Source organism: Oncorhynchus nerka, linkage group LG21, assembly GCF_034236695.1.
Source record: "Oncorhynchus nerka isolate Pitt River linkage group LG21, Oner_Uvic_2.0, whole genome shotgun sequence".
In the NCBI taxonomy this organism is placed as follows: domain Eukaryota; kingdom Metazoa; phylum Chordata; class Actinopteri; order Salmoniformes; family Salmonidae; genus Oncorhynchus; species Oncorhynchus nerka.
In genome coordinates, this window is record NC_088416.1 from 31,689,144 (window position 1) to 31,700,713 (window position 11,570).

Below are 11,570 nucleotides of genomic sequence, written 5' to 3' on the forward strand. Positions count from 1 at the left end.
TCGTCAATTCACCTGTGAGCAATAATCCATTCCAAAATCCAATAATACCAATCATGTAAAATAAACATCCATCTCATGCTGCATATGTACAGTAACCGGTATGATTTGCTAGGTTATGGAACCAGTCTTTTCTCTTTTTCAGGAAAGCACATCACAAGTTGGAGACAGGTTGTCTCTAGCCTCGTTCTTAGGAAGGGTCGATTCCTGGTACGAAAGCAACATCAACAGTTTGGGAGCCATGATTCCAAAGCTGGCAGGAACGGTAATGAGTACTAATACATGCATTGTTTTATAAAGTCATCTAATTCTGATCATGATTGTCCAGAAAGATCCATCAAATGGGTTCAAGGCTACCTAAATAGAAAGGGATTTTAAGAGAGAAATAGACATCCAGTCATGTCACAGTGAGACCTAATACTGTGTCTACTATGTGCCATTGCAGCAGTCCAGGCACAGCAGGTCATCAGAACCCAACCACTTCCTTGTGGACGTCCTCTCCTACTACCTTGCCAACTGTGGCTACAGCCTGTCAAAACATCTCTCTGTCCAAGGGTCAGCTCCCTGAGATACATCCACATGTCATAGTCACGTGTGTGCGTGTGTGATAGCAGCAAGATGATACACAAACATATGGCAGCCCATGAATAGTTCATACCGAAGAGTTCATAGCCCAGTATAACATAATGATTACGGTTATCATCAGGGGTTAAATTGGGAATTTGGAGGTTGGAAAGCCCTACTTGATGAAGGGGGGAGTTGAAGTTAGGGTTACAGCTAGAGCTAGGGTTAAGTTTGTGGTTGGGGCTAGGGTTAGGGTTGAATCAGAATGTGGATGTAAGGCTTCGGGTTGTCGTTGAGGCTAGGTTTAGGGTTGAACCGGGATGTGGACATGAAGCTAGCATTATGGTTAGGGTTGAGGCTAGGTTTAGGGTTGAACCGGGATGTGGACATGAAGCTAGCATTATGGTTAGGGTTGAGGCTAGGTTTAGGGTTGAACCGGGATGTGGACATGAAGCTAGCATTATGGTTAGGGTTGAGGCTAGGTTTAGGGTTGAACCGAGATGTGGACATGAAGCTAGCATTATGGTTAGGGTTGAGGCTAGGTTTAGGGTTGAACCGGGATGTGGACATGAAGCTAGTATTATGGTTAGGGTTGAGGCTAGGTTTAGGGTTGAACCGGGATGTGGACATGAAGCTAGCATTATGGTTAGGGTTGAGGCCAGGTTAAGGGTTGAGGCTAGGTTAAGGGTTGAACTGGAATGTGGACATGAATCTAGGGTTAGGGTTGTGGTTGAGGGTTAGGGTTTAACAAGGATGTGGACATGAAGCTAGGGTTAGGGTTGTGGTTGAGAGTTAGGGTTTAACAAGTATGTGGACATGAAGCTAGGGTTAGTGTTGTGGTTGAGGGTTAGGGTTTAACAAGTATGTGGACATGAAGCTAGGGTTAGTGTTGTGGTTGAGGGTTAGGGTTTAACAAGGATGTGGACATGAAGCTAGGGTTAGGGTTGTGGTTGAGAGTTAGGGTTTAACAAGTATGTGGACATGAAGCTAGGGTTAGTGTTGTGGTTGAGGGTTAGGTTTAACAAGTATGTGGACATGAAGCTAGGGTTAAGTTGTGGTTGAGGGTTAGGGTTTAACAAGTATGTGGACATGAAGCTAGGGTTAGTTGTTGTGGTTGAGGTTAGGGTTTAACAAGTATGTGGACATGAAGCTAGGAGTTAGGGTTGTGGTTGAGGGTTAGGGTTTAACAAGTATGTGGACATGAAGCTAGGAGTTAGGGTTGTGGTTGAGGTTAGGGTTTAACAAGGATGTGGACATGAAGCTAGGGTTAGGGTTGTGGTTGAGAGTTAGGGTTTAACAAGTATGTGGACATGAAGCTAGGGTTAGTGTTGTGGTTGAGGGTTAGGGTTTAACAAGTATGTGGACATGAAGCTAGGGTTAGGGTTGTGGTTGAGGGTTAGGGTTTAACAAGGATGTGGACATGAAGCTAGGGTTAGGGTTGTGGTTGAGAGTTAGGGTTTAACAAGTATGTGGACATGAAGCTATAGTTAGGTTGTGGTTGAGGGTTAGGGTTTAACAAGTATGTGGACATGAAGCTAGGGTTAGGGTTGTGGTTGAGGGTTAGGGTTTAACAAGGATGTGGACATGAAGCTAGAGTTAGGGTTGTGGTTGAGGGTTAGGGTTTAACAAGGATGGTGACATGAAGCTAGGGTTAGGGTTGTGGGTTAGGGTTTAACAAGGATGTGGACATGAAGCTAGGGTTAGTGTTGTGGTTGAGGGTTAGGGTTTAACAAGGATGTGGACATGAAGCTAGGGTTAGTGTTGTGGTTGAGGGTTAGGGTTTAACAAGGATGTGGACATGAAGCTAGAGTTAGGGTTGTGGTTGAGGGTTAGGGTTTAACAAGGATGTGGACATGAAGCTAGGGTTAGTGTTGTGGTTGAGGGTTAGGGTTTAACAAGGATGTGGACATGAAGCTAGAGTTAGGGTTGTGGTTGAGGGTTAGGGTTTAACAAGGATGTGGACATGAAGCTAGGGTTAGTGTTGTGGTTGAGGGTTAGGGTTTAACAAGGATGTGGACATGAAGCTAGAGTTAGGGTTGAGGGTTAGGGTTTAACAAGGATGTGGACATGAAGCTAGGGTTAGGGTTGTGGTTGAGGGTTAGGGTTTAACAAGGATGTGGACATGAAGCTAGGGTTAGTGTTGTGGTTGAGGGTTAGGGTTTAACAAGGATGTGGACATGAAGCTAGAGTTAGGGTTGTGGTTGAGGGTTAAGGTTTAACAAGGATGTGGACATGAAGCTAGGGTTAGGGTTGTGGTTGAGGGTTAGGGTATAACAAGGATGTGGACATGAAGCTAGGGTTAGGGTTGTGGTTGAGGGTTAGGGTTTAACAAGGATGTGGACATGAAGCTAGGGTTAGGGATGCTGTCATCCTAGGGTACCCAAGCCTTTATCCTAACCTTCTTTTATCATACGTTTTATCCTACCTTCTTCTTTGGACCTGTAAATTGCTGGAGCTTGGCTTTCCCTGTGACCCAAGGTGCAAGAGCCCTGCTTCGAGTAGCTCCTGCTCAATTTAACCACTTGTTATCATTAAGAAGAAAAAAAACACAATTTCTCCCTAATTTGAGCTTGTTCTTGTTGCCCTGTTGTGTTTTTAGATCTCTGTCTCTGGCCAGACTGGCAGCCCTGTGAACGAGGTGTTTGTGTCCCACCTGGATGCTGAGTTCCCGGAGTTTAAAACACTCAGAGAAAATCTAAAACAAGGTACTGTTGTCACAACTGTGAATGCAGCATGAACCGTGTGGTCAGGACAGGGACAGAAACTAGATTGTCCTGTTACTGAATCTGTTGGTGATTGCATAATGTCTCTCTGCAGAGAGATCTAGTCTGCGACGAACAAGGAAGACACATGGAACCTGTGGAGCGGTGGTTTCTATGAATTACACTAAGGTACTTTCTGAAGGCTTTCTTCCCTATGTGTGTTATAGAGTATTTGATTAGTGGTTAGTGGATGTGTTCATGCTTGGTTATTGTAGTCACAGTATCATTGTAATAATTTTGGAACAAGTAGTACACATTTAAATGAAAAGTAACAACTATGGAAATATCTAGATATCCTTTAAATCCGTATGGCATAATGTCTTAACTACAGTACCAAATGTGTCTGTGTCTCAAATGCTTTCTGCAGGTCTCCTTGAGCAAACAAGAGGTTGTCCAGGGAATGTCAGTCATGACATGTGGAGTGGTCATCAGTGCAATATCACCTAATGAAACAGAAGGTTTGCATTAAAACATGCAGTAACTACCTAGCGGTTCTTAATAGCAACTTGGTTTCATTACCTCAAATCAACAATTTGTCATCCCTACTTTCCCTAGGTCTTGATTCCCTAACTGTCCATTTTGACAGTACAAATCCAAGATGCTGCACGGTAAGGATATTTCTGAATGAATGATAATAAATCATTGAGACCCCAGTAACACCATATGGAAAGTACTAAAACTGTCAGTCGGGCAACACACTGCCAGATGTGGTTTCTTGATCTTATCCTCATGTCTCACCTCCAAAGTAGATTATTGATTAAGGCAATTATATATAATAGTAGAGGTTTGATTTGAGCCCATAAATGCAAAGAGGGTAGACATACAGTACTGCAGTTTGGAGTCACATCCCACAATGATTTTTGCTCCTAACCTATCAGGATATTTAATTTGACCATGCTGTGTTGACAGGAGATCAGAACCCAAAACATTAAAATCAGAATCCTGGAGGATAAGACCTTCACTGTCTGTCTGGACAAAGACTGTCGCAGGAAATACACACATGTGCAAAGGTCAGAGATCATACTCATCAGCAATATAATGCCATGATGCTCTACCATCTCTACTATTGATGAATGTTATACAGTAGTTATTTAGTTGTCTTTTACAGAGAATTTCCCTGGGCTCACACTGTAATAACTAAGTAACTAACACTCCTCTACAGCATTGAGATCTCTCCATGTTTGGATCCAGGGTATTGCCTCCAGACAAGTTCCAAGTTCAGTGTGGGAGAGGAGAGGGAGGCGGGGCTGAGCAAATACATGTGCAAGATCCTGCCTCTGCCAATCAACACCTTCACTGGCATCAACCACTGAGGGGATTTGATTATTTAACCCGGGCTCTGTCCCAGGCGTGAGCCAGGTGCGTGAGCCTCTGGCCAAAGGCGAAGTAAGCTCAAAACAAAAGTGACATCGGTTATGCCTGTGGAGTAATGAGTAGGATTCTGTGTTTTGACATGCGAAAGGGATTTATTTTGATTAAAAAAGTGTTTTATCTGCCTTCCCAATGAAATCTAGTTTGAAAATTCTAACATATATTTTATGAAAAGAGCTGTTGTATGTATTTTTAAAATATTTTTTATTATGATCCCCATTAGCTGTTGCAAAAGCAGCAGCTACTTTTCCTGGGTTCCACTCAAAACATGAAACATGATATAATACAGAATATTAATAGACAAGAACAGCTCAAGCACAGAACTACATAAAAAAACATTTTTGAATACACACGTAGCCTACATATCAGTACATACACGCAAACTATCTAGGTGAAATAGGGGGGAGGTGTTGTGCTGTGAGGGGTTACTTTATCTGCTTTTTTTAAACCAGGTTTGCTGTTTATTTGAGCAGTATAAGATAATGGCTCAATATAATACTGTACGCTTTCTCAATTTTGTTCTGGGTTTGGAGACTGTGAAAAGACCCCTGGTGGCATGTCTGGTGGGGTACGTGTGTGTGTCAGTTGTGTGTAGATTGACGATGCAAACAATTTGGGATTTTCAACACAATGTTTCTTATAAAAAGAAGAAGTGATGCAGTCGGTCTCTCCTTTATATCAGCCCTCTGTGTCACGCCTGCGCCCACTCTTACCCCCTGGCACTCAAAGGTGCCAGGCTCTCCAGCAAAGCACACTCCTGCCATCATCATTACACACACCTGCCTTTCCCCCGTCATGCGCGTCAGAGATTTTTGGATTCACCTGGACTCAATCACCTCTGTCATTACCTTCCCTATATTTGTCTGGTTCCCCGCTCTGTTCCCTGCTTCTGCATTAATTGTTGTTTGTCTTTGTTTACCCGTGTGCTGACACTGTTCCTGATTAAATGTTTGACTCCCCGTACCTGCTTCTCATCTCCAGCATTGGTCATTACACTCTGACTACAATGATAAGTAAGACGTGCCGTTCTGTTCTGGGCCATATGTTTTGACCATAACAGTTGACAATCTAAGATGACGCCAAGTAATTTAGTCTCCTCAACTTGTTCAAAAGCCACACCATTCATTACCAGAGGTTTAGAACTTAGGGAATGATTTGTACCAAATACAATGCTCTTAGTTTTAAACAACAGTTTATTACTGGCCACCCAACAGACTGCAGCTCTTTGTTTCAGTGACTTCATTAGCTGTGGTTGCTGATGTGTATATGGTTGAATCATCAGCATGGACACACATGCTTTGCTTAATGCCAGTGGCAGGTCATTGGTAAAAAATTGAAAAGAGTGGAGAGCCTAGAGAGCTGCCCTGCGGTACAACACACTTTTACATATTTGACATTAGAGAAGCTTCCATTAAAGAAACCCCTTTGAGTTATATTAGATAGATAGCTCTGAATCCACAATATGGCAGAGGTTGAAAAGCCATAACACATATGTTTTTTTTCAACAACAGGTTATGGTCAATAATATCAAAGGCTGCACTGAAATCTAGCAGTACAGCTCCCACAATCTTCTTATTAATTTCTTTCAACCAATCATCTGTAATTTGTGTCAGTGCAGTACATGTTGAGTGCCCTTCTCTATAAGCATGCTGCTTGTCTGTTGTTAATTTGTTTACAGAGAAATAGCATTGTATTTGGTCAAACCCATTTTCCCCCCAACAGTTTGCTAAGAGCTGGTAGCAAGTTTATAAGTCTGCTGTTAGAACCAGTAAAGGCCACTTTACCACTCTTGGGTATCTGAATGACCTTGGCTTCCCTCCAAGCCTGAGGACAAAGAATTTCCTCTAGGCTCAGATTAAAGAGATGAAAGTGGCTATAGAGTCAGCTACCATCCTCAGTAGCTTTCCATCTAAGTTGTTATTGCCAGGAGTTTTGTCATTATTGATCGATAAAAATTATTTCCCCACCTCCCCCACACTAACTTTACAAAATTCAAACTTCCAATGCTTTTCATTCATTATTTTTTTATTTTTATGCATGAATATGATGGCTCACTGTTCATTGTTGGCATTTCCTGCCTAAGTTTGCCCACTTTGCCAATGAAGTAATCATTAAAATAATTACCAACATCGAATGGTTTTGTGCTGAATAAGCCATCTGATTCAATGAAAGATGGGGTTGAATTTGTCTTTCTGCCCATCATTTCATTTGAAGTCCTACAAAATGTTTAATATAATTGATCTTGGCTTCATAATACAGTTTATTCTTCTTTTTGATGCGTTTAGTCACATAATTTCTCAGTTTGCAGTAAGTCAGCCAGTCAGATGTGCAGCCAGACTTATTAACCACTCCTTTAGCCTCATCTCTTTTAACCATACAGTTTTTCAATTCTTCATCAATCCATGGAGCCTTAACAGTTCTAACAGTCAGTTTCTTAATTAACAGGGACATGTTTATCAATAATTGGAAGAAGCAGTATCATAAATTCATCAAGTGCAATGTCATTAACCATATGACCAAAAATTATTTTTTGCATCATCCACATTAAAGTCACAGCAAAATATTTTGTATTATCTCTTATATGCTATTTTAGGCCCAGCTTTTGGGACTTTAGCTTTCCTGGATATAGCCACTATATTGTGATCACTACATCCAATGGGTACGGATACAGCTTTAGAACAAAGTTGTACAGTATTAGTAAAAGTGCGATCATTAAAGTGGATGATCTTGTTCCTGTAGTGTTTGTAAACACCCTGGTTGTTTGTTTCTGAGTGATGCAACATGTGCCTAGTAGACAACATGACGGAGCAGATTACTGTTCAATTTGAGAATTGCGCTCATTCCCTCACCACTTTTGCCCATTCACTTGGCTGGCAGCCATGAAGAGGAACAAGCAGATCGACATTAAGGGTGCTCTAGCCCTCGCCAGCACCTTCCACTTCCTGTATTCTTGTGCCAGAGCCTGCATCCTCCCCTTCCTCACCCTGTACCTCAGATACCTGGGCCTCACTCCCTCCATGACGGGCCTTCTCATGAGCACCAAGCATCTCATCTCCCTGGTCTGGAGCCCTCTGGCCAGCTTTCTGTCCAAACACTACAACAAGAGGAGGGCAGTGATTACAGGGTCTATGGTCTGTTCAGCAGGGGCAGCCCTCATCCTCATGCTCATCCCATCCACAGGCGTCGAGACGCTGACCAGTCACTGCAACATCTCTCACCTCAGTGTGAGCCCCACTGAAGAGCTGAGTGACTATGTGCGTGTTGTTGGCAGTGTAATGTCTACCACCCACACTACCATTGTGTCCCAGTCAGCAACACATGAATCTTCACCTACAGAGACAACCATTGACACTGTGTCTTCCACTGTTTCAATGAGCAAAGCCACAACCTACACACTTCAGCTGCAACATTCCAACAATGTGATTTCTCAGTGGTCACACGTGAATGTATCTGTGGCCAACCACAGTAAAGGAGGGAAGAGAAATGTCTTAGAGTCCCACCACGGTGCCTCCAAGACTTCGCCCACAGTGAGGAGGGTTAGCAGGTCAGCAGAAAAGGAGAAGCAGAGGGAGAAGGATGAGGCCCGCTTCGAGTTCCTGGACAGCCTCAAAGTTATGGACGTCCAGCACCAGCTCTTCTTCATGCTCCTCATCGTGGTGTCGATATGGGAGCTGATGGCCGCCCCTCTGGAATGGACAGTGGACGATGGGCTCTATGAGTATTTAGATTTTGTGGATGCGTCTGATCGCTATAGTAGTACAGGAGTGTGGGGGTTGCTTGGGGCTGTGTGTGGGGTGAGTGGTGCAGGACTGCTGGTGAGCCACCTGGACTGCCTCATTGGCTCACACACACCCAGGGAAGCTGTCCACTTCTACTCCTATGCAGCTGTGACAACACTGGCCGTGCCTGTGGTGGCCTTCTTGCCCCTCTACCTAAACAAGAAACGTAGTCGCTCCACTGGGCTCTTTAAAGCTTTACAGCTGGTGCGAGGGGACCTCCGTGCCCTGCTGTGTGCTGCCACTGCCTTCCTAATAGGGCTGGCGGGGTCTGCGGTGGATGACTTACTGCTGTGGCAGATGCAGGACTATGGGAGCAGCGAGCTGCACATGGGCCTCTCTTTAGCCGTAGCGTTGCTCTCCCGGGCCGCCTTCCCTCTGCTGAGTGGTCGGGTGTCGAAGCTCCTGAGCCCAGGCAGGGTGCTGCTGGTGGGGACGGCCTGCCTGGCCCTGTAGTGCCTCTACTACTCCTTCCTGTGGGGCCCATGGGCTGCAATACCTGTCCAGGTGCTGAGCTGCTTCAGCAGTGGCTCCCTCTGGTGGGCAGTGCAAGTCCAGTGCGAGGACGTGACCACGCCGGGCACAGAGAGGAGCGTGAGGAGGGTCTACCAGGCCCTCTCTCTGGACCTGGGGGCAGGGCTGGGCAGCATGGCCGGGGGGTGTGTTGTCCACAGGTTTGGGGTATATGTGCTATTCAGAGGGGTAGCGGTGATGCTGCTCCTGTGGTGCCTGTTTCTACCCCTGCTCCAGTGGAAAGCCCCACGCCAACGCAGGATCAACTACTCCCGCCTCCTCGCTGCTGACACCAGTGAAGTGAGCGAATCAGAGTCGGAGCAGGAGACAGACTGGCTGGAGAAAGCCATGGAGGATGACGAGCAATAACAACATGGGTTGGAGTATAAATCATTAGACCTAAGGTACAATATGCAACATGATGGAAGGATGACAGTATAAATTCTGCTCCTGGAGGATTCCACCACCACTTATGGACATGTCACTCTTCACTTAGTCTGCCTTCTTGCTGCTCCACAAACTGCTTAGTGAATCTGTTGCAGGCTGGTTTAATTGAAAACTCAGTATTGCTTTTTAATTATCTTTACTGCAGCTTTATTCATTTAGTGCTAATGCTCTAGCATTCCCCACCTGCCCAGAAGGCGTTTAGCCTTCTTCAGTTAAACTAAACACATGGACTGCAGGCCTCACTATTGCACTGGAGGTAGACCCACTGTGAATGCAGAGTGATGATAAACTGTCATTTGCATAAGTTATCAAGAAACTCTGGATAGCAAATAACGGAGAAGAATTAGGCGTGGGCAGGTGACTGTGCGAGTGCTTATGAGTGTTACTACGGTCCACATTAGGCAGCTTTAGTGTCTGTAACATAAGGCCTCTTGAGTGCAGGTGTGGTCTTTGGGCGAGACAAACCCCTGGACTAACAGACTCCTCCTGTATGTGTGGTTTAGCCTGCTCTCACATGACAATGATACTTACTGTCTTGAGTCCACTGTGAAAATGTTATGTATTGTTCAACTGTAGTAGAACTCACCCCTTGGGTCAGTTTCCCAACTAAACATGAAGTGCCTCTTGTGTGGGGGAAGTATTAGAAGCTATCTGTGGTTGGTTGCTGCACTTGTAGGTTAGATGGTGTTTGCTAAACCTGTATTTCAAAGGATGTTTGCCAAACTTGCCACAGGTGACTTGGCCCATTTTGACCTGACTGTTATTTCAGTATATCCGCCAGAGACACTAATATAGTTTAGCACCTCTCCCTGAAACCTTTGTCTAATTTACAGTGCTTGGAGTGGATATAACAGTACATTACATACAGTGGTTGATATACATGTCCAATGACTAGTAGTATATCGATAAAAAGATGAGTATTATTGTACCTTGAAGACATTCTCAAATATTGATGACTGGCATTACAATACATTTTGTTTATCTGATGTTTATTGATACATTGTAAGTCAATGCAGTGGACAGTATATGTCAATACCTCACAACAGCATAGTGTCAAACATCAGAAAATGTTCACGTCCACCTCATTCTGTTGACTTACTCACGCACTATCCTGACCTTATCAGCCAGAGATTTTTAAAAATGGGGGGGGGTGACATGTCACCTCATGAAATTGACTGAACTCGTTTATATTTTTTATCTGTCTGTGTACTGTAGACATATAGGATACTGCTCTCTACTGATGACTTTAGTCTGAAGTCCCTGTCTGTACACAGCTGCTGGATCAGTTTATAGGGTAAGTGATGTTGCCCTGGGCTTGGAGTGCTTCCACCTACTGGCCAGAGGCAGCACCTGCTACCAGCCCATTCTCTCCAGACCAGACAGAGCTGGCTGACAGCCCCATTCAGTGAACACCGATGAGGCTTCCAATACAGCAGCATCTGCTCCCTCCTCACCAGTCAGTCCTCAAGGGCCCTGCAGGATGAAATCATGTCAGCTCCAGCATAAACTCAATCCGGCATGGAAAATGAATGGTGGAAGCTGTGAATGTTATTAATTCTTTCATTTTTTTGAGGTGGGTGAATATTGATCCCCTCCTAACCTTACCTTTGCAAGTCACAAGGTGGCGCTTCGCGTTCAACTTCAGTCATTTGACTCGAGCTGTGTCCGTGGTGCTGAAATCACACTGTATTCTGCAAATACACAGCCGACGTTCAACATGTATTCTCCACGTGGTGATGGTGTTTCCTTATGGCCACGTAAATAAATAGGCTGCGCCGTGTAATTACATTTTCAAATAGGCTAAAGTAGGCTACGGGTATTTATCTGCTACTGATTTATCATTATCAAGCCTGAAGTCGTTCAAACCGAAGAAATGGAAAAGGAGCGAAAATCCTCCAAACAATATGGGTCTTTGGAACGAAGCAAATTGGATGGAAAAGCTGATAAGAAGGGTGAGCCTTTGAAAAATGCTTAATTATATACAGTACATAGCATTGAAAGTTGTATATATGCGGGCTGCCTTTTTATCTATTCTACTCTGAGTTTGTTTTGCATGAGGATAAATTGAGTTTGATAGAACGTGGTGCTGAAATCTTAACGTTTAAGACTGTTTTCTTTACAAAAAATCATTTACATTACA

The 11,570-nt window shown here is 44.1% G+C and overlaps 3 protein-coding genes and 1 long non-coding RNA gene across 4 annotated transcripts in view; all 4 read left to right on the forward strand.

The window, feature by feature from the left end:
- Positions 1–508, forward strand: LOC135563685 (uncharacterized). The gene is made up of 3 exons (XR_010460436.1): positions 1–14; positions 143–262; positions 443–508. It is a non-coding gene; the product is annotated as an uncharacterized LOC135563685 (long non-coding RNA).
- A 2,340-nt stretch (positions 509–2,848) lies between these two features.
- Positions 2,849–6,823, forward strand: LOC135563656 (phosphoinositide 3-kinase regulatory subunit 6-like). Its single transcript, XM_065006743.1, has 7 exons — positions 2,849–2,878; positions 3,161–3,266; positions 3,379–3,452; positions 3,691–3,781; positions 3,879–3,931; positions 4,233–4,333; positions 4,486–6,823. The coding sequence occupies exons 1-7, from the start codon at positions 2,849–2,851 to the stop codon at positions 4,634–4,636; spliced, it is 606 nt and encodes a 201-aa protein (XP_064862815.1). The 3' UTR covers positions 4,637–6,823.
- A 750-nt stretch (positions 6,824–7,573) lies between these two features.
- Positions 7,574–9,352, forward strand: LOC115121257 (major facilitator superfamily domain-containing protein 6-like). Its single transcript, XM_029650319.2, is given in 1 exon segment — positions 7,574–9,352. A coding segment is annotated over 1 exon segment (1,779 nt).
- Positions 9,353–11,286: 1,934 nt separating this feature from the next.
- Positions 11,287–11,570, forward strand: part of zgc:171844 (uncharacterized protein LOC100151763 homolog) — a 10,126-nt gene continuing 9,842 nt past the window's right edge. Inside the window, exon 1 of the mRNA XM_029650302.2 lies at positions 11,287–11,382. Within this exon, the coding sequence (XP_029506162.1) occupies positions 11,304–11,382 (79 nt within the window). The 5' untranslated portion in view covers positions 11,287–11,303. The remainder of the gene's footprint in view (positions 11,383–11,570) is intronic.

What these genes read in the sequence shown, in the direction of transcription:
- LOC135563656 (XM_065006743.1), top strand. Translation starts at nt 2,849, where the DNA reads ATGAAGCTAGGGTTAGGGTTGTGGTTGAGG. An exon ending in CAGAGAAAATCTAAAACAAG is followed by an intron (nt 3,267 to 3,378) that starts GTACTGTTGTCA and finishes GTCTCTCTGCAG; the next exon opens with AGAGATCTAGTCTGCGACGA. An exon ending in ATCACCTAATGAAACAGAAG is followed by an intron (nt 3,782 to 3,878) that starts GTTTGCATTAAA and finishes TACTTTCCCTAG; the next exon opens with GTCTTGATTCCCTAACTGTC.